Source organism: Culex quinquefasciatus, chromosome 1 (assembly GCF_015732765.1).
Source record: "Culex quinquefasciatus strain JHB chromosome 1, VPISU_Cqui_1.0_pri_paternal, whole genome shotgun sequence".
Lineage (NCBI taxonomy): Eukaryota > Metazoa > Arthropoda > Insecta > Diptera > Culicidae > Culex > Culex quinquefasciatus.
Genome location: NC_051861.1, coordinates 20,689,133 through 20,714,858, shown reverse-complemented (window position 1 = coordinate 20,714,858; position 25,726 = coordinate 20,689,133). Strand labels below are relative to the sequence as shown.

At 38.9% G+C, this 25,726-nt stretch overlaps 1 protein-coding gene across 7 annotated transcripts in view; it reads left to right on the top strand.

Moving 5' to 3' along the window:
* LOC6037507 (sodium/potassium-transporting ATPase subunit alpha) overlaps positions 1–25,726 on the top strand; it is a 98,687-nt gene that overhangs the window by 64,125 nt on the left and 8,836 nt on the right. For 2 of the 7 annotated variants that reach the window (XM_038251970.1, XM_038251994.1), the window contains 7 exons: positions 7,906–7,986; positions 12,850–12,978; positions 13,108–13,374; positions 13,453–13,638; positions 19,032–20,627; positions 21,166–21,381; positions 22,822–22,916. In XM_038251970.1, coding sequence (XP_038107898.1) covers positions 7,906–7,986; positions 12,850–12,978; positions 13,108–13,374; positions 13,453–13,638; positions 19,032–20,627; positions 21,166–21,381; positions 22,822–22,916 — 2,570 coding nt within the window. Of the gene's footprint in view, positions 1–7,905; positions 7,987–12,849; positions 12,979–13,107; positions 13,375–13,452; positions 13,639–19,031; positions 20,628–21,165; positions 21,382–21,781; positions 21,877–22,821; positions 22,917–23,772; positions 23,868–25,726 lie in introns of all 7 variants that reach the window. The other 5 variants (XM_038252007.1, XM_038251999.1, XM_038251986.1 and 2 more) reach the window with 4 other exon arrangements.

Sequence of the window (25,726 nt, the reverse complement as noted above, 5' to 3'; positions counted from 1 at the left end):
CTAACAAGCCTGCACAGCAGAAATAAAAAACGAGTCACTTAGTCGCGATGTCTCGTACTGGGAAGAAGAGGGCGAGCAAATGTTTGCAAATCCACTTGACACCTGCAATCCAGTTGAAGGTGGATCACTTCCAGCTGAAGGCTGTCTGCAGCGGAGCTGGAACTGGATTTCCTAGGTATTTTCTGGTTGATTGGCGGTGTTTTTTTGTGACGTTTTCTTTTTTGCTCGCTAATCCGAGTGTTAATTTGCGTTTTTTTTTTTGTGAAGATGGCCACAGATTTGGTATAGACTCAGGAAGTGTTAATGGGAAGTCATATATTTTTTATGACAGGAATATAAACCCAAAAGAGTCATCAAGTTAAAATCTGAGTTGCATTGGAACTATCGTTGAAAACATTATTCTACAAAAAGAAATTATATCAACTAAATATGTAACTAATCAAAGAGTACGACTACTTTAGAACTCTCGGACCCCGCCAGGGCAAAAATCACGTCCGATACAGAGCCTACAACCATAAATCTTATCCCCCAACCTCCCTTTTCTAACATTAATCTTAATGTCCAAATTCCTTTGTTTCCCCCGCCAAACATTGCGATTCTGGACAACTAAACGAACTCTCAGTTCTGAGGCTGCTTCAATTTGTTGAGTCAGAGTTCCTTTAGTCTTCAAATTCCCTGAAGAACTCAAAAACTTGCGTGTACGTACACCCAGAACTGGACATCGGCATACGAGAGGACAAAGAGCACGATTCGGTAGTAAAATGGTACTGTGTGCGGACTGAGAGGATAAATCCCGAAATTACCGAGAGTACTTTACTCATGGGTTCATCTTCAAAAAAAGTTCATCTATCAATAAATAAAAAGTACCGGTACCGAGATTCGAACCCAAGACCTTCGGCATATTGATCCGTGCCTTTGTCGTATGGGCCACCATGGTTCGGTGACTAAGTGGCGGTCATTTGCCCATATAAGCCACTCAATAGGATGAACTGATCCAATGAACGAATGAACACGCGAGAGGACTATACTCTCGCAAAATAGCACTTTCCTCACGTTTCTTTTCGTGAGGACTATCCCCTCGTTCTTTAACTTTGGGTGTATGAAATTTTGTATAAAACTGTTATTTAATCATTCAAACGTTTGTTTTTAGAAGAATTTTAAACACTGACATTTTCAAAATAAGCTCCACACAGAAAAAAAAATCATGGTAATACTACATCTGGGAAGGGGTACATCTTTTATGTCAGAAAAAAGGTGTAATTTTACCTCTGAAAATGTGTAATTTTACCACTTTTCTGGTGTAATGTCACTTTTTCAGTCTAAATTGAGGTAAAATTACATCATAAAAGAGGTAATATTCAACCTTCCATAATTAAAGCTTCCAAATTTACATTATTTTTTTCTGTGCATGAATACACGGAGAAGTATCGTGTTTCTAAAAAATCTTTAGAATCACTAACTGCCGTGTGTCTCCACCAAAATCTCACAATCTTTCTCAACTTATCAATCCTTAAGGACCAACTAGCACTGTCACGTACGTGTCTCCGACAGCAGATTCCGGATAACCCCCTTCCCACAATCTCCCCCTGGAAAAAAAGGCACAAAATTAGCCATATTTGCTTTCCTTGTCTGTTGGTTTTAGTGGTCTCCACCCCTGAACCATGTCGCAAATATTTGCCTAGTGCTTAGTGACCCCTCCTTTCTTCTTGAACTTCTTTTTTCTCAGCGCTTGTCCCAATCCTGACACATCAGGGGTTCGTGTAGAGAGATTCGATCCGCAGATTTTGCACAGTCATCACGTTTGCTTAACATGTGAATCCTTTTTACTTATTTTTAGAAAACATGTCGGGAATAACAGTGAAGATTAAAACAAGTATCAAATTTGTATTACAAACAATTGTTTATCTCGCCGAAAAAAAACTTTTAAAATAACTTTAAATGAAACTTTGATCAAGTTACCGGTTCAAGTGAAGCCGGAAAATTGAGTGTCAAAAGCTCAGGGCAAGACAGTAAGCAAGAGAGCAAAACTCTCTATTCTGCATATTCCTCTCTTCATTCCTTTGCTTCAGAGCAAGAGTATGTTTGAGCAAATGTGAGTAAAGAAAACTTCAGCAATCTAATAGAATCCTTTACTCGCATACTCATAGTTCTAAAAATAGTTTTTCAATTTGACCAAACAAAAAAACGTCTATGTAACAACTGAACAAAAAAAATTAAAAATTTCATCTTTGCCCTGCATTCACGCCACTTTCGGAGCCGCAGACGTTACGTCGTTGCGATCTTATCTTGACAGATCGTCGCGATATCTGCAGATTCGTGTTTTCCCACTCATGAATGGCCTCATATTGGAGAGGAGGGGGGCATCAATCACAGTCAACTGACAGTTTAGGTTCCCCCACATGGATTACTCTCAATTGATTTGCCGTTTCGACGTTATAATTTAGTACATTGCCAAAGAGCTTGTGCTAAAAAAAAATACCAAGGTAAAGTGTTTGAACTGCTCGAGTTGTCTCGCCTAGATAACGACGCAAACCTGTGATGTCGATTTCAATATGGAAAGGCCGTCGACATTTGACAGCTATCGATTGCCAGAACGGTTATCTTTCTTGGTTGACAACCTTATTGTTTGTTCTGAAATGATGCTGAATCATCGTAAAAGCGTTGCTAACGAGATTGAGGCCTCATAATCAAATTAAATATTTCTGACGGAAGTCGTTAAGTAATTGAAAGCATCCGATAACTTCAAGTGCCTAATTGGAACTGCAAATTAGTGCTTGTACTAAAATTTCAACTTACATAGTTAGCGCTCAATCCACTTCAAACCGAAATTAAAAATTTAAACTGGAACAAAAAAAAATCTACACTCTTTTCCCACACGCGAGATCGGGGTCGGGTCAACCCCGGAACGTAACCTCATTCTTTTTTTCACTTACTAGGGAAGCTGTAGCGGAGATAACGCGCTCCCGCTGCTGTACTAATCCCGCGCGACTAGACTCATTTTGACTTGTTAAAACCGACGCACACACACAATCGGTTATGGCTTGTAGATTACTATCAGCCTGTACTGTGTTTGAGAATTCAGTTCAAGGCAGCAAAACAAACAAGCAAACACACACAAGCACATACAGTGCTTTAAGGTGTGAAATATTTGTTTTAGTATCGAAAATAAAAGTTCTGCAAAACATACGCTTTTTAACGCGCCAATCATCTGGAAGTGTTTCCATGCTGGTTTGCACAGAAATAAAGCCGAGCTCTGTTTGTTTGAATAAAGCGAAGAAATTTATACTTTTAGTACACTGTCGGCTGTCGACGGGTTGAGTTGAGCTAGAGGACCGGGAAGCCGGCTTTGTTTACGGATGAAACGGCAAATTTTATCTTTTTGAAAGGAGTTTTGTGTGGCTTTCTGAAGGTGGGATGATTTACTGGGGCATTCACAAAGCAAAAACAAACATGATCTTTTGATACAGAGCTCTTTCCCTTTACGGGTAACAGATTTATGTTGCACTCTGTGAATGATGATGTGTTGATGTAGTTGTTTAATCTTTCAACAATCGTCTTTTTAAAAAAAGAAACATATTTCCTATCCGATTTTAGTTAAGAGAGCGCAATGAGAGATGAAATGGTTTGTGAGATTTGTACTAAATACAGAAACGGTGTACTAAAATTTTAGTCAGTCAGAGATCTAGGGTTTTTTTTGAAATCTTTTTCCTAAAAGATCATCCAATCAAAAGTATGAACCTTTCCTGTAAAGTCTTTGAACTAGAGCGTCCAATTTCCCGGAATTACAAAATTCCCGGGAAACGGGAAAATTTTAACAAATTTCTCGGGAAATCCCGGGAATTCCCGGGAAATTTGAATTCATCGAAAATTGATCTTATCCTGCTTCTGATTGATATTTTGCAACAAAATTGTAGAGAAAAGCAACTTTAATGTCCAAAATGAGTGTGAGGGTCAATTATTGGCTTGACTGCTTTTAAAAATCAAACAACTTTATAAAAATAATGAAATTTACTAATTGTATATGCTGTCTTTCAACTCCTACCAAATAAAAAAAAATCAATTGATTTTTTTTTGTTGAGAAGTATTGTTTTTCAAATCAAATTTTGAAACAGTTAGTAAAATCCATGCTTCTCAACCATAAAAATGCTTTTAAATTTGTCTCTGTTACCATTTCAAGGGAATATGTTTAATAATAACGTTAAGGGGTTACATACAGGTAGAAAATCACAAAAAAATTTATTACAGAATATTTGATAAACCCACTCAGAAGATGATTATTAATCACTCCTGAAAGTTTTATGAAGATATTTCATGATTAAACTGAGTAAGAGACGATTTAAGTTCAAAATTTTGCCATGCGCAAAGCGGGCTGTCAAACTTTGTTGGCGTTTTTCTCTAAACCCCGAGTGATTTACGGGTGCCACGATATCTCAAGAGGGGATGGACCAAATTGGCTGAAATTTGAGGTGAAGACTCTCAAGATGTATCCCGTGTGCATGACGAAGTCCAATATTTAAAATTAGCTTTTAAAAAATTACAAAAATCAAAAACTAACGGTTTTTTTATATGAAAAACACAAAAAAAATTATCTTTTTTTTAAATAAACTTTTTGAAAATCGGGCTTCGTCATGAACACAGAGTTGGTTTAACGAGTCTTCACCAACATTTTGAGCCGATTTGTTCAAGACAATGTTGAGATATCGTGGCACCCGTTTTTTGAAACTGCTCATTTGAAATTGCTACATCTCGGCAACGATGCAACCAAATATCTTCAAATTTGTTTTGAAAGTAGGTGAAAATGTATTTTTTAATGCCATGAAAAAAGAATTTGAAATAAGTTGATGTGTGTGCTCATACTAAACTCTGACTTTTTTGCCGATATAAATGTATATAACCCCTTAACTCTTAAGCAAAAAAATAAAATCATGCAGAAATTATGTTTTTCATGGCAAGTAACTTGTTCTAGACCGTAATTTTATCAACAAAACTCATTTTAACGATTTTTAGGCAAAATTTTGTTTTTTTTTTATCAATTTCACCTAAAATTTATCTGTATATTGTTAAAAAGCTTATGAACTAAGTTCAACAAATTTACACATTGATTTTTTTCCTTCTTAAAAACTTATAGGCAACCTTAGTGATTGTGTGAAATTTGAACACTTTAAATCTGATTTTAACAACAAATACTTTGTACAAAGTCACCCCAAAATGCTTAATACAATTTTCAACGCCTCTATTTTTCAAATACTGTTGAAAAAAATTTTTCCAACAATAGTGCATGGACCCCAGTATATGATTTACAAAATAATAATCTTGGGATAAACCTTACCAGTTGGAAAAAATATTAAAACAGAATGAAATCCTATCATTGTTACACCGTTTTCAAATAAGTATTATCTGAAATAAACCTGAAATGAACCTGATTTTTTCTTATTAGTTCAATATGCACAGTAAATTAAAATGAATAAATTAAGTAAGGTTCTCTCATTATTTTTTTTATAAATTTTCAAAAAATTGGGACCAAAAGGTAAGGAAAATGTATTTTTCCGAATTTCGGGAATTCCCGAGAAATTTACAAATTTACAAATAAATAAATAAACTCAAATAATACACAAATAGTTTGTTTGTTTCAAGGGGATCGTTGTTTGATGTAAATGTCTTGTTCTAATAAATTCCATAAAGTTCAGAATTTTTTATTTTTTTCATAAAGTTCAGAAAAAGTTATGATATATCGTGTATGCGCATAATTTAAACCATTAAACAAAAAAAAAGGATTTTTTGAACACTATTCTGAACAATGTCATCTCTTCATATCTATTTTTTTGTTGGCTTGTATTTTTTTTTGAGATAAGGCCGATGCAAATATTTAAAAAAGTTTTTTGTCCCTCGGTCCTGGCCGAGGTCAAGGGGGCAAAAAAATAAAAAAATATAAAAATTTAAATAACAAGCCATCGTTTTCACATTTAAATGAAAAAAATGTTTTAAAATGCATTTTACACTAGTTCAGTTGTTTTGCAATCATTAGTTTTCAAAAAATCTAAGATCTGACAAAAACAAAAGTTGTATCGAAAAAAAAGAATTTGCATCAAAAATTTTCAAAAAATCTTAAGATTTTTTAATAAACCCTAATATGCTAAAAATGATTTTAAACGCAGGAGAATGTATTTTAATTTGATTTCAGCTGGTTGCACTTGAATTTTCATTGGAAATGTGAAGTTTATTGTAAAAATATTTTTTTTGCCCCCTGATTTTTCGGGCCAATTTTGAAGGGGGGGTGACAAAAACTTTGAAAAATATTTGTACCAGCCTAATGGAAAAATTGTTATGAATTTTGCTGATTGCTAAAGGCCAGACAGGCCTCACAAAGATGACGTTTTCCTTAAAATATAAAATATCAACAACATATTTTGAACATAATAAAAACACAAGTCGAAAAGTTTGTTTTGAAATGCAAAAAAACTTCAAAACACTGCAAAATATGACTAAATATCAACGTCACTAAATCTCCAGAAAAATTTCTTGAAAAATTTCTTTAACATGATTGAACTAAAATTGCTACAATAAAAAAAACAATATTTCGTGCATTATTTCGTCAAATTATATGTAATTTTACTCGAAAAATTTGTAGCGAATCAGTATGAGAAATATACTAGAGCAAATTGTCAAGCTTTTATAAACTACAAACAAGCCATCCCAATGAAAAATAATACCATAAAAATCATCAAAGCGATGATATTTTGATTCAATTTGTGTGAGCTCAACATAGCTTAAAAAGAAGCTACAATTAGAAATGTATTAACCTTTTTAAATTTTTCAAAGTTTCATTATGCTTATTAATTTTTCTTCAACTCAAACTAAAGCTGAATTACCAAGCGTCCCCATTTGCCCACCCAAAAGAAAATATGCCCTTGGCAACTGGTAAGAGCGAGACGGCACGAAAACAACAACATCCTCATCTTCTTCCCAGCAGTAGAGTTTGGTTGGCCACTGGCCAACACTCGCAGCGCCCAACCAGCCCCAGTGGGGGGGCCAGCCTTCCCAGCTCATTAATCATTTTCAGCTGACCTTAAACATTAAGGTGATGTGCACCGCCACGCTGTTGGTGTGTAAACTTTTCTCGGGAAAACTCGATATCGATCTGCTCTCTTTTGCTTGCTCGCACAGTTTTCCGCTCTAAAATTTTAATGACATAATCTTCGAAAGGGTTTTACGTCAACACATTTGCCCAAGGATAAACGTCTTATTTTCAGTGATTTTTGAATGAGAGGGTTACATAAGCATAAATTTGAACAGTTCAGAAGATTATTTTGAAAGAACCTGGTCAAATTCAAAACTTTGAAACCAATCAGATTTTTTTCCCTCTGGGGGTAAAATCTTGCCCTCTGGCACGACACCGCCGTGATTATGTAACGTGAAAAGCTGGACCGCGCATGTGCGCTTTTCCTCCACAGTCTGCGAAAATGAGTGACTCTCCGCACGGATCTCTCATTCTCTCTGTCTCTTGTGAGTGTCCATCCGTCCTCGTGGTGGTGGTCGCTCCGTCGCGGAATCAATAACCCAACAAAAAAACTGGGAAAACCAATGGAAAACCGATCGAATCTCCCGAAAAATCGTCCAATTCCTCAAAAATCCCCAATCCTTAAATGTTTTCCCACGTTAATTTTATGTTATTCGTTAGCTAGAATAGAACAACCGCTAATCATGATTATTTTTTTATTACTTTATTTATTTTCATGCATTTTTCCCCTGCCTGTCAAACCAAACACACACACCCTTCCATCCAATTTCATCGTGTTTTTGTGTGTGTGTGTCTTATTTTGCATTATGATTGTTACATTGCTTGTATGTTGTGTGCAAAAATCAAAAAAACTATCATCATCGACTCTTGCATTTTGTCCCGTGAAGACCGGTCGGGCGGACTCGTACCGAGTCGCCACGGTGGCACCGCTGAAGGATGACAACCGAACCGCCGACGGACAGTATAAGGTAGTATTGAGCGTTTTGTGACAAGTTTTTTTTTTTCAGGAAAAGTGCACACCTCTTTAGTAGCTGGAGCAAAACACACACTCACACCTTAACAGTTTGATATGCACGATTTTTAACACACTAACTTTAGTTTTCGATTTGAAAACAAACATAAAACTAAATCTTCCAAGTAACAATTCTTTATAAAACTTTAGTTTCTTGAAGTATCATCTGCATGGGCAGTGAAAACCTTTGTTATATAGATTTTTAGTTACTTCAAACTTATTTTACTTCTTTATAATAACAATTTCAAAAAAATTTATATGTTGAAAAAAGTGTGATTAAATTTTACTAACACTTTAAATTTAAATTTGCTAAAATATCTCCAAAACGATTCACATCCCGAATAACAGATTTACCAAAAGTACGATCAATCAAATAAGTAAATTTAAATTTATTTTGTTTTTATGGTTTTCAATAAAAGTGAAACTTGGTCACTTAAAAAAATAAGGAAAATAAATATAAATTCCATTTAAAGCAGTATTGAAACATTTGTTATTGATAATTCCTGGAAATTTAAAAACATTGCCAAATGCTTAACCAATTTTCTCTCAACATGTATTGTAATTAAAAACAACTTGAATCATAAACGTTGAATTAAAAATATTATTTTTGACATTTTCTTCACGTTATATTAAATTTGCTAAATTAAAGAAATAAAGTTTAAATAAATTGTTTCGAATTTCACGGCAAGGTTTTAATTTCTTTTAATCGTTACATTTTACATTTTTATTAAAACACTGTGAAAGTATTCAGATAACGTCATGATTCGAATTCCCGGACGCTTCGAAACCCGGACACCTCATCTTGTGTTATCAATTATTTGAATATAAGTTCGCATTAGGCCGATGCAAATATTTAAAAAAGTTTTTGTCTCTCGGCCCTGGCCGAGGTCAAGGGGGGGGGGACAAAAAAATAAAAAAATATAAAAATTTAAATAACAAGCCATAGTCTTCACATTTAAATGAAAAAAGTGTTTTAAAATGCATTTTACACTAGTTCAGTTGTTTTGCAATCATTAGTTTTCAAAAAATCTAAGATCTGACAAAAACAAAAATTGTATCGAAAAAAAAGATTTTGCATCGAAAATTTTCAAAAAATCTTAAGATTTTTTAAATAAACCCAAACATGCTAAAAATGATTTTAAACGCAGAAGAATGTATTTCAATTTGATTTCAGCTGGTTGCACTTGAATTTTCATTGAAATTTTGAAGTTTATTGTAAAAATATTTTTTTTGCCCCCTGATTTTTCGGGCCAATTTTGAAGGGGGTGACAAAAGCTTTTAAAAATATTTGTACCAGCCTTATGAATGTCAAAACTATGTTATTGGATGAGTTCTAACATCAACTTTCATTCAAAGTTTGTTTGAGCGCTGTAGTGAATGTCAAAACAATTAAATTAAATAAAATTATAAGTTAACCAAAAATGCGAAACATTTCACTGAAATATTTCATAGGCGTCCGAAAAATCGGGAAGGCAAAGCAGACATTTATGGGTTTGATTTCCTTAACCCTCTACTGCCCAAATTTTTTTTAGAAAATATTCATTTTTCCCGTGTTTAGGAGGTCATTTTGAGCAATTTTTGTTATACGATAAACTTTACTTCTCTTGTTTTACGTTTTTCTTGTTTTATTTTTAGTATTTCAAATTGCATTTATCTTGTTCAGTTTATGTTTGTTTTTGGTAGTATTTGGCCTATTCTACCACCTAATATAATTACATTTTGTCTATCTAATTTTTTTCACGTTTTTACAGTTACTTTTTCAATTGTTTGCATGTCTTTCACATTTTCTCCTATAGAATGGCACCATCATTATTTAAATTGCAAAAAAAATGCGTAGAGGCATAGTCTGGGGCACTACATAAAATACTGCATACTTCTTTTTACTGAAAATATAGGAAATGATAGTAAAAAACACAGCCAAAGTTAACCCAAAAAAAAAAGTACATTTTTAAAAACATTGGCAAAGTCACATAAAATAAGTTAAAATTCCAACCCTGAAATTTTCTAATATTTTAAGAGTTCTTCTTTCCCATGCTTTTTGAAGATCAAAAATCGGTTGGAGAATTGATTTTTGACGATTTTATAGATCGAAGCCCGTCTAAAGGCGGTGTTAGGTTGTAGAGGGTTAAATTCTAGCAAATTTGTATACATATAAAATATCATTTTTTTATTTTAACAGCTCATTTGAAACCTAAAGAATGCCATTCACTAACATTTCAGTCCAAATTTGTGCGAATTCGAAGCAAAAGTGTCCGGATTTCGAATCAGCCTTTATCAGTGTTCGGGATTTGAAGCACAATTTAATAATAACTAACTCTAACTAACTAACTCAATATTAATTTTCAAATTCTGATGAAAATTTGTTAGAAAAGACATATTTTTCATGCACTCTCTTAAAACTGACTGTTTATACTACATCCTGATGATATTTCTACAATTCTAACTTATTACATAATTTTAGTAACGTATAATTTTGTGATACTTTTTGTTTTTTTTTTATGGAAATGATTATTTTAAAATTTGAAACTGAGGTTTTTTATTTTATTGTTTTGCCGCTTTATTGCCTTTGACCGAAGCTGATATAAAATTTGAATGAGCCTTTTTACACAAAAGATTTTTTTGAAGCTCTGTATAAAATAATTTTAACACTTGTGGTATCCTTGGAATTTGTTTTGAAGCATAAAATATTGATTTTTATTCCATGAAGTGTTCGTCACAAAAAGTCATACTTTTTTGCACTATTCAACATGATTTTTCTTGTTGTACAAACCTAAGTTAACCTTAAGAAAAAAAAATGTTGAAGGAGTTTTGTATTTGTATAACAATCATCGCTAATTCGATATAATGTTTCAAATCACTCCTCGTTTGATATTCCGATACAAAAGGTGCGTTTCATCCACACCGTATCACTAACTGCCAAGTTCGTGCCGTTTTGTGACGACCTTCACCAAAAAACCCGCCGATTAACTACCTGTCTGTGCTGGAAATTCCCAACCAAGTCTATTAAACAGTCATTAAAATCGGCGACCAGCTAACCGCCCTCAAGTTCGTGCCGTTACGCTTCGCTGAGATCCTGTGGTTTTTTGCTTTTTATCTTCTTATTATTCATACCTACAGTTCGAACAAGTTCGAGCGCTGCGGTCAGAGTTAATCGAGTAAACCTCTCAACTAAACATCACGCCTGCACTAATGTACTAACTCAAAAATACACACACGCTGATACTAACTAAGCTAAGCTGGGCGCACGCTTTTCCTTGAAACGGTTGGAACACGGTTTATCTACAGGCGGCACGTTCTCGCCATCGACATCGACAGCCTCAGACACTTGTGTTTGTTTTAAACTTAGTATAACAACCGCTTTCCTCTATTTCTCAATCATAACCCTGGCGTAATAGTTGTAGATTTGCTTTAGATTAGTAGCTTGAGTAGTTGCCTGTGCTTGGTTCTGTCTTCTTCTTCTTCTTTCAGTCACTGGATCTTTGGGTAAGATTTGTAAGGAAAGTAACCTTAAGGTAACCTAACGGGTAAATCTTCTACTATGGGCTTAAAAATCTAACCTCAATCGCGCTACGGTGGAGAGAAATCTGTCTAATCGATCAGTACCGGTGCACACACGAATAGTTTAACAATACTTTTTTGTATATTCTCAGCAACACAGTAACAAGTGCGGATCCAAATCGAACGAGCAAACCCACCTAGAACAAGCAGGCGCCGGCGCACGTACACGTGCAAGCCCTTCAGGTTGTATATGTGCGGTGTGTACGTTTGCAAAGGGTTGCATAACTTGCACGCCCTGGCCACCCACTTGACGTGGGGTAGGAAGAAAGTGGACTGCCACAGGACACGTGGTTTCGCGATGGAAGAAAATGTTGTGCAATCGTCCCATTTTTACCTCGAACTGAGCGTAGTTTTGAGCGGGAAAGGAACTGCGAAAAAATATTGTGGGGAAATCACCCAGATCTCATTTTTGAGTAAGTGCGTTCAAAGTATTGCCACCGTAACTTACACACTCATTCCGTTGAAAATTACCCTTATGGTAAACCTATTAAATCATTTGTATCTTAACTTTTCAATCACTTTATCAAACATTATAATATTCAATAAAAAATCTTGGGACGCGAAACTTAACTGAATGGAACAAACTTTGTCATATTGGTCATGTGTAACATAAACACCAAACTTCTAGTGCGAGGACCTCTGAAAATTAGAATTCTTGTTTTGAATAATGTTTCAAAGGATGGTAATTTTTATTTTCACAAATTAATCAATGTTGAAAACGGGTTCAGTAATCTGCGTTAATAAATTGGAAATAAAAAAATATGTATCTCTTTAACGTTCTACAAATTTAAGTTCCACTAACAGATTTGGACGACACACTTGTGTTTCATAACTCTTCGCTTAGGACGTGCTCCAAATCCGATTCTAGAAAAGCTAGTAAACACTTGAAACCGATTCTTCAAAGTTGACAACTCGTGCTAGAAAAAAATAAGAAAAAGTTCCATCCAGAATATTAAGGTGAAGGGCATCCGCCACCACTCGAAGATATGTCCATCATGTGGCACGGCCTGTTCAGCAAAAGGCTTAATTAACCCGTTCGGGCCTGTGATTGCCGGACGTGATATCTTATCAGAGCGCCGACGAGTGCCGACGTCGTCGTCGTCGTCCGAGGGCACTTCAATATAGCAACCGTCCCCGGCAGGTCCGGGTATCAGTCTGGCGCTAGGATTCGTTCGATTTGGATCTGTGCTGTGCTGCTGTTGAGGAAATGTGTCGGAGTTGAATTAACTGTGATTTTATTTATTTCTCTTGCAACCAATAGTCCAGACGCAAAATGCCACCAAAGAAGAAAGGAGATAATTTGGATGAGCTGAAGCAGGAGTTGGACATCGATTTTCACAAAATCTCCCCGGAAGAACTGTACCAACGACTACAGACACATCCAGAAAATGTAAGTTGAGCCGGGTTGACCGTTGAAAGGGAGGTCAGTGAAATGTTTCATGTTTCACAGGTCACTTATGAAACATTTCAACGAAATGTACCAAAAATCATTCTAAATCGTTTCCGTTTCCGATCGCAGGGTCTCAGCCACGCGAAAGCAAAGGAAAACCTGGAACGAGATGGACCAAACGCACTCACCCCACCTAAACAGACGCCCGAGTGGGTCAAGTTCTGCAAGAATCTCTTCGGTGGCTTCGCCATGCTGCTGTGGATCGGTGCTATTCTCTGCTTCGTCGCCTACTCGATCCAGGCCAGTACCGTTGAGGAACCGGCCGACGATAACCTGTACCTCGGCATCGTGCTGTCCGCCGTCGTGATAGTCACCGGTATCTTCTCGTACTATCAGGTAAAATCTACCCCCCTATGAACCACCCAATCAATATCTAATTCGGTTTACGCGTACCCCACAAAAATCAACCCTCAGGAATCGAAAAGTTCAAAGATCATGGAGTCGTTCAAGAACATGGTGCCCCAGTTTGCGACCGTGCTGCGCGAGGGTGAGAAGCTGACGCTGCGCGCCGAAGACCTGGTCATCGGAGACGTCGTCGAGGTCAAGTTCGGAGACAGGATACCCGCCGATATCCGCATCATCGAGGCGCGAAGCTTTAAGGTGAGTGAGACTCGTTGGTTGAAACGTCGTTGTTAATTGGGCGCGTTCGATTCGATTCGATTCGAATGTAGAACACAAAGCAATTGAGTCGTTCAGATGTGGTCGTTTGGGGTCGGTTACGAAAAACATTAAAAGAAGTGAGCGCGCCTGATGGGCGCGATTCACTGTGATTCAATTGGCGAAATGGCTACAATCAATCGTTGGAAGTGTCAAGGTTCGTTCACTCTCTGTATGGTACTGCTTATGGATTGGAGAATGTTGATTGTTTAAAAAAAGTCAATGAGTGAATGTTCACCCTTAGATTTTTCGGTAAAGTTTAGTTCGGAAAACCATCTGTTAAATGAACAAAATTTTACTAAATTTTGGTTGTACGATGTACAAAAGGAAATTTATTACCGAATTTCGATAAATTTTAATGATTTCGATAATTTTAAATTTACCGAGCTGTTCAGCGGTTGAAATATCGGTAATCTTTACCAAATTCGGTAAAAAATCTAAGTGTGTATAATTTAAACATATTATAAATATAATCATTTGAAACGTTTTTTCATAGTTAATTACAGATTCTCAAATTTCATAAATTACCAGACTTATTTTTTTACCGAGTTTAGTTATTAAGTTTTAAATAATTTCAATAGAAACATCTCCAGAATGTCAAATGATATTTTTAGTAATCTGTCTTTTATTTTTCTTAGAAACATCAGATTCAGACCAAGACTAACTATAATAAAGTATAAAAAATTCAATATTAATTAGTTTTTGCATAGTAAGTCTTGATTTTAAAATCTTCAGAATATTTTTTTCAAGGAGATCAGAAAATTTAATCGCTTATTCGTTTTCTAATATCGAGAACCGGACCATAAGAATCCAACAAAAAGAGGTGAAGAGATGGTACATCCAATTGTCTTCAAATTATTTTTGTAATGATTGAAAACAAGTTGAAAATGTATATTTTATTGGTACATTAAAAAACGATTATAAAAATAAGTGTGTGCTTACTAACATTTGATACTTTTACCTTAAATTGAAAAATTGATGATTTGTCTCAAAATCCACCTTAAAGGGCTATAATTTGAAATTGGTGATGTTCGTTTCCAAAAAGTAAAGCAGGACAAACAATAGAAGATCGCAATTTGCTAAAAATTATTGCTTTAGTTTTGGACTGATTAATTGGCAAAAGGTTGTGTTGAGACCACTTGTAAATATTTGAGAGATCTTTGTTTATTTTATTTCTAATAACAGACAAATCAAAAACGGAATCAGAACAAAAATAAATCTGAACATCATCAGCAAACAAATGGATTGAGCAATGTTCTAAAACTAAGGGTAAATTATTGATAAAAGAGAAAATAGTAACGGTCCTAAAATGGAACCCTGAGGAACACCAGATCCAATATTTTGAAAAGTTGATAATATCCCATTACAAAAGACAGCTTGACTGCGATGTATAAGGTAAGATTCAATAAGTTTTGCAGCTGACTCAGAAAAGAGAAAATCAGAACGAAGTTTGTTTACAAGTTTTCGATGGGATACCCGATCGAACGCCTTAGCAAAGTCTATTAATAACAGAATTGCAATTCCTTTTTATCTAAAGTTAAAGCGATATCGTCATGGACTTTCAGCAAGGCTGTTTCTGTGCTATGATTTTTACGAAAACCAGATTGATACGGATGCAGTAGGTTCAAATCGTTGATGAATAAAGAAATTTGAGTGTTAATAAGTTTCTCAAAACTTTTGAGAGTGCACTCAATATACTAATTGGTCGAAGGTTAGCAATTGCAGAGGAATTACCTTTTTTCTTAATAGGTATCACTTTAACGGTTTTCCAGCCCTGGGGATAGATAGAGGTCTTAATGATGCTATGAAAGAGGTGTTTAATCAGCGGTAAAATTAGTGGAAGCATAATTTGTATAAATTTGATCGGAACACCGTCTAGGCCAAAAGCGTTGGATTTTATTGAAAAAACCGAATTAATAATTTCATAATCAAGAAAAGGTTTGAAGGTAAAACCATTTGGACAGGCTGCAAAAGTGGGTATCGTTGAATCATCCATGGTAAAATTAGAAACGAAAAAGTCATTAATTTGCTCACTAGAGATATCAATACTATTACTACATCGATTATCATCTTTGAGTCCTAGTTTTTTAACGTTATTCCATAGTTGTTTGCTTGGAAGATTGGTGTTGAATTTCTTTCTATCATGAGTTGATTTTGCTTTTCTTATCAAAAAATTGGTACGATTTCTAAGAATTTTATAATTCACTTTATCACTATCAAGTTTAGAGGATTTCCAAGTTCGATAGGCAAGATCTCTGTTCAACATGGCTCTTTCAATATCAGAATTGAACCAACAATTTTCATGTTTTATACGCATTGACTTTAATGGAACAAACCGATCATGAAGATATGTTAAGTTTCTCATAAAAAATCTAAAAGAACATTAGGATTGTCAATACTATAAAAGTCACCCCAGGCAAAGTCATAAAACGCATTTTGGAGTTCAGCAAAATTAATTCTTTCGTAATTTCGAAATTGTACGGTACTGTCAGAGGTTTTAGATAAAGAGTAATTTAAAGAAAAATGATCATATCATGATGAGAAACTCCAGGTAAAGAGATCTGATCATTTTTAAGAACCATGTGAGGGAATCAGTGATAAAAAGATCAAGTAAAGAACAACCTGAACTGTAGAAATAAGTTGGCTCGGAGTTGATGAAAGAATAACAAAAATTAGATACAACTTCTCGAAGGTGTTGCAAACGATATGAATTATATAATAGGTTGGTATTGAAATCACCTATAAAATACGTAAAATTGTATTTAACGCTAAAATTTTCAAAATGGCTTTTTAAAATATCTGCACAGTTAAGATTAGGGGGATTATAATATACCGCAAGCAAAAAGTTTTCATTAGCATGACGAAAATCAAGTAGAAGAAATTCTGTAATTTGTCGGCCATAATCAGCATCGTAGATGGATTTATTTACAATACGACAGGACAAAGTGTCACGATAGTAAACACAAATGCCACCACCATGTCTGTTTCGATCATTTCTTATAATTTTATAATCCTCAATTGCAATCATTTGATCAGTGATCTTATCACTCAGCCATGATTCAGTCATACATATAATATCGAGTTTACTGTTTAATAAGACCGATTTAAGTTCATAAAATTTTGAGAAATTCCTAGCACAAATGCTTTGAACGTTAATGTGACAAATGTTTAGATGATCTTGATTCAACATAGCATTTAAAACAATACGGGGAATGTTTGCAGAGACACTTCTAATTCGGGAATTATCCATAATCAAAAATAAGTGGAGGTAGTTTCAAGACAGAGCATACTATAGGACCCAATTCATTTAAACTAATATCTAGGGATGAGAGGCAACACTTAAATCTACTTAACATTCTATAAGATTCCAAATCAAACTCCTACAATCGTCGCAGTTCACCCAGTACAAAAGTAAATCAGCAAATCGATGTTAACGGTCAAAGAAATGTTTAAAAATACAAAAAATATTATCAGTACACCATCACCTTCAGACTTCATCAGCAGCGGCACCAACGCGGTTCAGGTGAAACCAGGCTCGTCTCCAAAGGGGCAGCAGCAACAGCGCAGCACCCATAACAGCACCCAGATCAGCAGCAGCAACTCCAACGGCACCCAACAACAGCAATAACTTTCAGGACGGAAAAGGGAATCACAGGATAACTCAGGGAACGGAGTCAAAGGATGGGGGCTTACGAGAAAGAATAACTTGAATGAAAAGGAAGATTGTTAACTTTAGGGTTTTTGACTTTCAGGAGGGGATGGAATCATGGATAGCTGTGGATGGGAATCAAGGGAAAAACTGGGAAGGAAGGAGAAAAACTTTTAGGAAAGGGGTTTCTTGCAGCTCGCCAACAATTGCCCCGTCGAAAATACGCCAACAGGATCGGCACCAGCAGCAGAACGGACGCAAACGATGCCATCACGGGAGTAGACTTGATGAAGATGTCCTTGCTTCGAGGGCTTCAGAGCGTACTTCACGGGCCTGGGGTGTCAAGTTTTCATTTAAGAAGATCCTGTTGTTACTTTCAAAGCCTACGTCTCGCAGTGTCAGGTTCCGACTTCGTAGGTAGCGGCCATACAGCTCGATCCTCTCGTTCCTGATAGCAAACTGGCACAAGATCGGCGGGGAAGTTCCAACGGTTATGGCTTGTTTGGACAGGCGTTTGAGGCTCACAATAGGCGTGTTTGCGGGGTTGTACGCAAGTTTGGCAGCAATCATTCGAAACAGCACCTGCAGATCTTCGTTCTGGCTGAATGGGACACCGTTGAGGATCAGGTCATGGGCACGTTCCAGGCGGTCCAGTTGATTTGACACAGCATACAGATCATTGCGGGTTTCGTCGAGCCGTTCGGAAACTTGTTTTACGCTGACACTGCAGTCAGTTTTTAGCTCCAACAACTTAGCTTCCACGCTGGTGATACGGATTTCCAGGTCCGACTTGCAGGAATCGATGCGTGAGTTGGTATCCTCGAACAACCCTTGAATTTTGGCCCACAGATCGCCAAGCGAAGAGACGTCATCGCCCATTTCGTCGATTTCCCTTCGACTACGTTTGTTGATGTTATTCTTGAGAGCGAGAGTACTCAACTTGTTCAGACTGGAAGAGCGTGTCACAGGTCTGTTTATATTCGTCTGTCAACAGCGTTCGCAGTTGAATAGAATAGGCGATCTTCACTTTGCACAATTCTGAAGTTGAACTTTTCAGCACATTTTAGGAAAAGTTATAGTTTTCAACATTTTTTTATGTAAGCGATTCATTGACTAAATGTTTGGACATTTGGCTTATAATTTTGTTCAAAGGGTGTTTTCCGGAATTGCAAAAAAAATAAAATCGCATGGAACTCGCAATTCGCAATTTTCAGTGTAAGAACGGGCCTTGACCGATCTTATGCACCAGGTTCCCGACGAACAAGCACTGCCCTTACACCTACATCTCACACTTGCTCTGAGTCAGTACGAGCAACACGCTAGAACACGCTTTGAGTGTTCGTGCCAGGCATGCACACCTTCTTTTCCGGTTACGCATTTTAACTCGGCCGGGGGTGGTACATATGAGCATATAATTGCATGAAACTCGTTGCAAAACTTGATATGAAAAAAAATATTTTTGCAACTCCTTAAAGCACAAAAAAGTTCACATTAATACTTTTCGATACTGTTGTGACGTTGGACACTTTTCTTGATTCCCAATAACTATGTTGTTTAGTTTTCTCAAACGATGGACCGTCCGTTGCTTTGTGCTCTCGTTCGAAAAGTTTGGCCTTATCAACGCCGAAGCAGTCTTCACCCCTGTCAAACACACGATAATCACACACCGCATGCTTTATCATTGCAGGTCGACAACTCGTCGCTCACCGGAGAGTCGGAGCCGCAGTCGCGTGCCCCGGACTTTACCCACGAGAACCCGCTGGAAACCAAGAATCTGGCCTTCTTCTCCACCAACGCCGTCGAGGGAACCGCGAAGGGAGTCGTCATCAGCTGCGGAGATCACACCGTGATGGGACGTATCGCCGGGTTGGCCTCGGGTCTGGACACCGGAGAGACTCCGATCGCGAAGGAAATTCACCACTTTATCCATCTGATTACCGGTGTGGCCGTGTTTCTGGGTGTGACGTTCTTCGTGATTGCGTTCATCCTGGGCTATCACTGGCTGGATGCCGTTATCTTCCTGATTGGTATTATTGTCGCTAACGTGCCGGAGGGTCTGCTGGCAACGGTGACGGTGTGTTTGACGCTGACTGCCAAGCGTATGGCGTCGAAGAACTGTCTGGTGAAGAACTTGGAAGCTGTGGAGACGCTGGGATCGACTTCGACCATCTGCTCGGATAAGACCGGAACGCTGACCCAGAACCGGATGACCGTCGCTCACATGTGGTTCGACAACCAGATTATCGAGGCCGACACCACTGAAGACCAAAGCGGTGTTCAGTACGACCGTACCAGTCCCGGCTTTAAGGCATTGTCCCGCATCGCCACGCTGTGCAATCGTGCCGAATTTAAGGGTGGCCAAGATGGCGTACCAATCCTGAAGAAGGAAGTCAGTGGCGATGCGTCGGAAGCTGCCTTGCTGAAGTGTATGGAGCTGGCTCTCGGTGATGTACTGAGCATTCGCAAGCGTAACAAGAAGGTGTGCGAGATTCCGTTTAACTCGACTAACAAGTACCAGGTGTCGATCCACGAGACGGAGGATCCCAGCGATCCGCGCCATCTGCTCGTCATGAAGGGCGCCCCGGAGCGTATTTTGGAACGTTGCTCGACCATCTTCATCAACGGCAAGGAAAAGATGATGGACGAAGAGATGAAGGAGGCGTTCAACAACGCGTACCTGGAGCTGGGAGGACTTGGAGAGCGTGTGCTCGGATTCTGCGACGTGATGCTGCCTACGGACAAGTACCCCCAGGGATTCAAATTCAACGCCGACGATATTAACTTCCCCGTCGAGAACCTGCGCTTCGTCGGCCTCATGTCCATGATTGACCCTCCGCGTGCCGCTGTCCCGGACGCCGTTGCCAAGTGCCGCTCCGCCGGTATCAAGGTTATCATGGTTACTGGAGATCACCCGATCACCGCCAAGGCCATTGCCAAGTCAGTCGGTATCATCTCGGAGGGCAACGAAACCATTGAGGACATCGCCCAGCGTCTCAATATCCCGGTTTCGGAGGTTAACCCTCGTGAGGCTAAGGCCGCCGTTGTGCACGGTTCGGAGCTGCGAGATCTGGCCTCGGACCAGCTCGATGAAATTCTGCGCTACCACACCGAAATTGTGTTCGCTCGTACATCGCCCCAGCAAAAGCTGATCATCGTCGAGGGTTGCCAGCGTATGGGCGCCATCGTGGCCGTAACGGGTGACGGTGTCAACGATTCACCTGCCCTGAAGAAGGCCGACATTGGTGTTGCTATGGGTATCGCCGGTTCCGACGTGTCCAAGCAGGTGAGTGCCGCGCGTGTGATGTTCATGTTGTTGTCGATGTAACCCAGCGAGGACCGGTTCTGGTAGCTTCCCCAAACCAGTCGCTGCCCGGACTGGCCCTCCACACACACAAACACACACAAACATACATACATACTGTAACAAACTTAACCTGCACCACAAACAGATACGCACCCCTCTTTTCCTAACTGTAATCTAACCTTCACTAACCATACACCGCCATCCACCAGGTACAACACACTCTATCTCTCTAGTTAACAAGACTCGGTGTGCCGGCCTACACAGCCAGGACAGACTCTCTTTCCCACGCTCCGTGTAACTCCGTGCGCCAAGCAAAGCAGAGAATCCTGCTGTCCTGCGCCGAACATCTTCTTTCCTAACCACATTGATGTCGTGTCGTGTCGACTTGGGTTGGCTTGCTTCAAGCTGAGAAAACTGAAGCAGGTCAACCCCCGGTCGCCAGTTTCCCACCCGCCTGGAAGTCGCGTTCTGACGAGTTTTGTTCCCTTTTTTCTATTCTCTCCCTTTCCCCTTAAAGGCCGCCGACATGATCCTGCTCGACGACAACTTCGCCTCGATCGTCACCGGTGTCGAGGAGGGCCGCCTGATTTTCGACAACCTGAAGAAGTCGATCGCGTACACGCTGACGTCCAACATTCCGGAGATCTCGCCCTTCCTGGCGTTCATCCTGTGCGACATTCCGCTCCCGCTCGGCACCGTCACCATTCTGTGCATCGATCTGGGAACCGACATGGTAAGTGTGAGGCGGCCCGAAACGCCACCCCGGACGTCATTCAGTTATTGTTTTTGTACGTTTCTACTCTATCGTTACGTTTTTGCGGGGACTTGACCGCCTCGCGGTCACCCTTGAGGTTAATAATTGTCAACAAAGTTGGTCGACGATGATGAAAGCAAAGGTCATGCCGCCCCTCGTGTAGGGCCCAAGTTTAGGGTGTTAGGGGACCAGGAATCGATTCTTGCGGAGAACCACACTATCTCTTAAACATTTTCCCCCTTGTCACCCTCAACTCGTTTAATTTAGACGCTAACCGAACGTTTTCTTTCCCCTCCCCCCTTTGTTTCATTTCTGTAAATATGTTGCGTTTGCGAATCCACAAACCAAACCAAACAAACCTCTGTCGATCGAACTCTAGATCCCGGCCATTTCCCTCGCGTACGAAGAGTCCGAGTCGGACATTATGAAGCGTCGGCCCCGTGACCCCGTCAAGGACAAGCTAGTCAACGAGAGGTACTCTTCTACTTCTTCTTCTTTGAAGAACTCAATTGAGCAGCAGTACTGCTAGATTACGGTCAACGTGGCCGTTTTTCCCCGATTATCCACCTATTTTTTTCGGTTACTCTCTATTAAATAGCTTGAAATCCCCCCGTTATGATCGCTCTCTCTTTCTTTATTGTGCAAGAAATAAACTTTTTACCTTGAATGTGTAATCAACTTGAAATAAACAAAATAATTCGTTAAAATTGCTGCGCAATCGGCTGCTAGAATTGGCACATTTTTCTACTTCGTATTCAACAAAATTTTCTCTCGTAAATAAGAACAAAATTTGCTCGATCACAGCTCTCTCTCTTTCTTTTTTTTCTATCCTACCTTCTTTCTTACCAACTTTATCATCTTTATTTTCTACTTTCTCGACGATCTTTATCCTCAATCCTCTCACTCTCTATTTTTTATGATTACTTCTTCTATTACTATTTATAAGAATTTAATATAAATCGAAGCAAGCTAGAAATCTGCGCGTGTGGAAATGTGCCTCCGCCACCCTCCTCTCTCTCTCTCTCTCTCTCAGCAAATAGGTATAAACTTGCCCACAAAAAAACATTCAATCTCAGTATCGCTTGTAGCCAGTCATCACACTTTTATTTGTACCGCTCAACTCCGGCGCACAGACAACAGACATCAAACATGCCTACTTGATCAATCCTTTGACGTCTGTTTTCTGTGGTCTTAGCATACTTTGTTTTCTTTATCTTGGACTCTCCATCTTATTCAAGTTCTCGATCGTTAGCACTGATTTTGTTATTCTTGTAAGCTCTAAGAACAAAAATTATCCCATTCGCGAAGAAACGGGAACGCCCCCCCCCCCCTGGTAAGAGCCTCTCCAAACTGCTCCTTTCACTCCTATAAGTTTGCCCAAGTTTGCGGAAACTAAAACGTTTACCCAACACACAAAAGGTACCCGCCATTTCGCTGGCCTACGAGCACGCCGAGTCCGACATCATGAAGCGACCGCCCCGTGATCCGTTCAACGATAAACTTGTGAACGAAAGGTTTTTATCGTTTTTCTTTTTTTGCTGCATTATTTCTTGCCCGTGCTCGTCCCCGAATCGCCGGGGACTAATCTACTAATCCCTTACCTTTAAGGCGTGAATTTTGCTGGGCTTTAACCCCTAGAATCAAAAACATACCAACCAAGCTGATGCAGTTTGCGAGTCTTGCATGGATATATTCATATTAAGGCAATTTGCGCGAAAACGATTGTGAAATTAACCCTAACATGAATGTGTAAAAATGGTGGGAACACAGCTTGTTCGGGGGAACAAAACCAACCGAGACACACACAAAAAAAAAAAACAAAACACACAATCCCGATTACACGAGAAACACACACACAACTACCTTCTCTCCTCCAGTCCAGTGGAGATCTCATCAGTTCCTGCACCGTTTTTTTCTAGACGTAACTTTTTAGTTTCGTTTAACAAGTTTTGTTCCAATACCCGCTCATCGTGCCTCATCACCAAAAAAAAAACACATTTTGCTCAGCTTTTGTTTGCCGTACGGCGATTCCCCGAGCAGTGTTAGTGCAATCATCCGGCTTTTCCGTTATGTCCGCCCCGCGCCCCTCTACGTTGACCAAACGAACAGATAAGTTGTGTTTCATCTCGCCAACAAGTTGTGTAATTATCTCTCTCTGTTTCTCTCTGTGTTCTTGATACACCTAATCGAAACTATTCATTTATCTTTCACACACGCTCATTTTTGACGCAATCATTCGTCCGAAACCGACAAAAAATATCCACTCTGTTTCGCTGTCGGTGTGCCGACACATAAAGCAAAAATAAAATTTGTAAAAAAAATGAAAAAAAAACAACACACTACTACTACTACTACTACTCACACGTACAGGTCCCTGCCATTTCGCTAGCCTATGAGGAAGCCGAGTCCGATATCATGAAACGTCAGCCACGAAACCCGTTCACTGATAAATTGGTCAATGAAAGGTAAAAAGCCCCTCCCACCACCCCTGCTGAAGCGGCGGTGGCCTCACAAGCCACGCCCCTTTCGGCCCCCTGTCCCGTAAACAAACAAAAAAAACTAAAACAACGTCTTGGTTGCGGTACCAATACTAAAATACGACCGTGTCTGCGTCCCCTTGTCTCATAACCACCCTTTAAAACAAATGTCAATAATTGAATTTTGATTTGAGTTTAGTCTTTTGAGTACGTTGGTTTTGGTTAACAAGTTCTGTTCTGATTGGTACTGATTATTTTTTTCTAATTGGCAATAGGTTTTAACTGGTTCATTTTCCGGTTTCTGTTCTTTTTCACAAACTCACTCCGCGTGAGCCCGTAGACCTTGAGTATTTCAATTTGATCGTTTTCTTTTCGGTATTTTCTACTGTGTACGGATTGGCTAACATTCTATCATTCACTTCATTAGAACAGTAAAAGTTTCTCGGTGTGGTCCTCCTCTCACTCTGTTTCTATCTCTCTCTCTCACGACTGTATCTCGCTCGAAATATATCTTTGTAAACAAAGATGGCGGCGCTAGGGGCTAGGTGATCGCAGATGGCGCTGGTCAAGAGCTCTCTTACCATGCCGCAGCGCCACCTGTGATCAACTGGCCACGCTCTGTCGGCTCGCCCCCTCAGTTTTTGTCGGTGTTGTGTGTAGATATACTTTTTTAAATAATATCCAGTATTTTTGAAATCTTTTTCCAAACTCTCTATCTTTAGTTTACACTCTCTTTTTGATCTCTTGATTGCGCATTCATCTATTTTACTCTGTTTCGCTCATCTGTCATCTGTGTCAAAACAACAAACCAACAAAACTCACTCTAGTCATTGCCTTACCTTAAGTAGTTTCCGTTTCCGACTCTTGCTTCGAAAAGGTAAGTCAGAATTTAAAAAAAAAAACAGCTGTCTCCTGTTGGCCCCACCCATCTGTCATCCTTATTTTCTTTGCCAACACATACACAGCCTAGAATCGATGTGTTGAAATGTTCAAAATGCACCTTCCCAAAGCCCATCACAAGCTCCCGAAAATGCTCCACAAAGCCTCCCCTCTCCTCATCACCACAACCACAACACACTAACCCTCTATTCTGTGACACACTTGGTGACTGTACCACAAATAAACAATGGGGATTCCGCACGGCGGTTGGTGTCTTTGCTAACGTCAGTTGGGTGTGCGGTGAAGCTCCACAAATAAACCCACCCAAATACAAAACCACCACACACTCAATTTATCGATAGATAATTTGTTTGTTTACTAACTATTTTACTCTCTCTCTTAGAAACAGTACGATTGTGTGGAATTGCTATTTTTAAACAGCAGATTTTTGACCGAAATTACACCTAGCGTTTCATAGCCTACCATTTTCTCTCTTTTTGCGAGGTTAGAATAGACCGTTTTCTCCTCTTCTTTTCAACACAATCTACACACCGTGAATGCTAGAATAGTGTGTATGACTCTGCGCCAGACCTTTGCAGCTAGTAAACTTAAGAGGGCGCACCCTGTTGTGCGTGTCTCGATCTGGTACCTCCTTTGTCTCTATTTCTCCAATAAAAATAAGCAAAAACTTTCATCTCGCCGAACGTTTCGTTTGCACTCTGTGACCGATACAACTAGCTAGTTTGACCGATATTTTGAAACAACGTACTAGAGCTAATGTAACCATGTAGATGTCTTCTTTCAAACCAACATTGTTTTCTTTTCTTTTTTATCGTTATATTAAATTTCGGTATCTTCTGCTACTACTTCTTCTTCTACTACCACCACCAACATCATCATCAACTACTACTACCTACAACAACAATCAACTACTATCGTCATCGGGTTTTTTACTCTTCTACTATTCT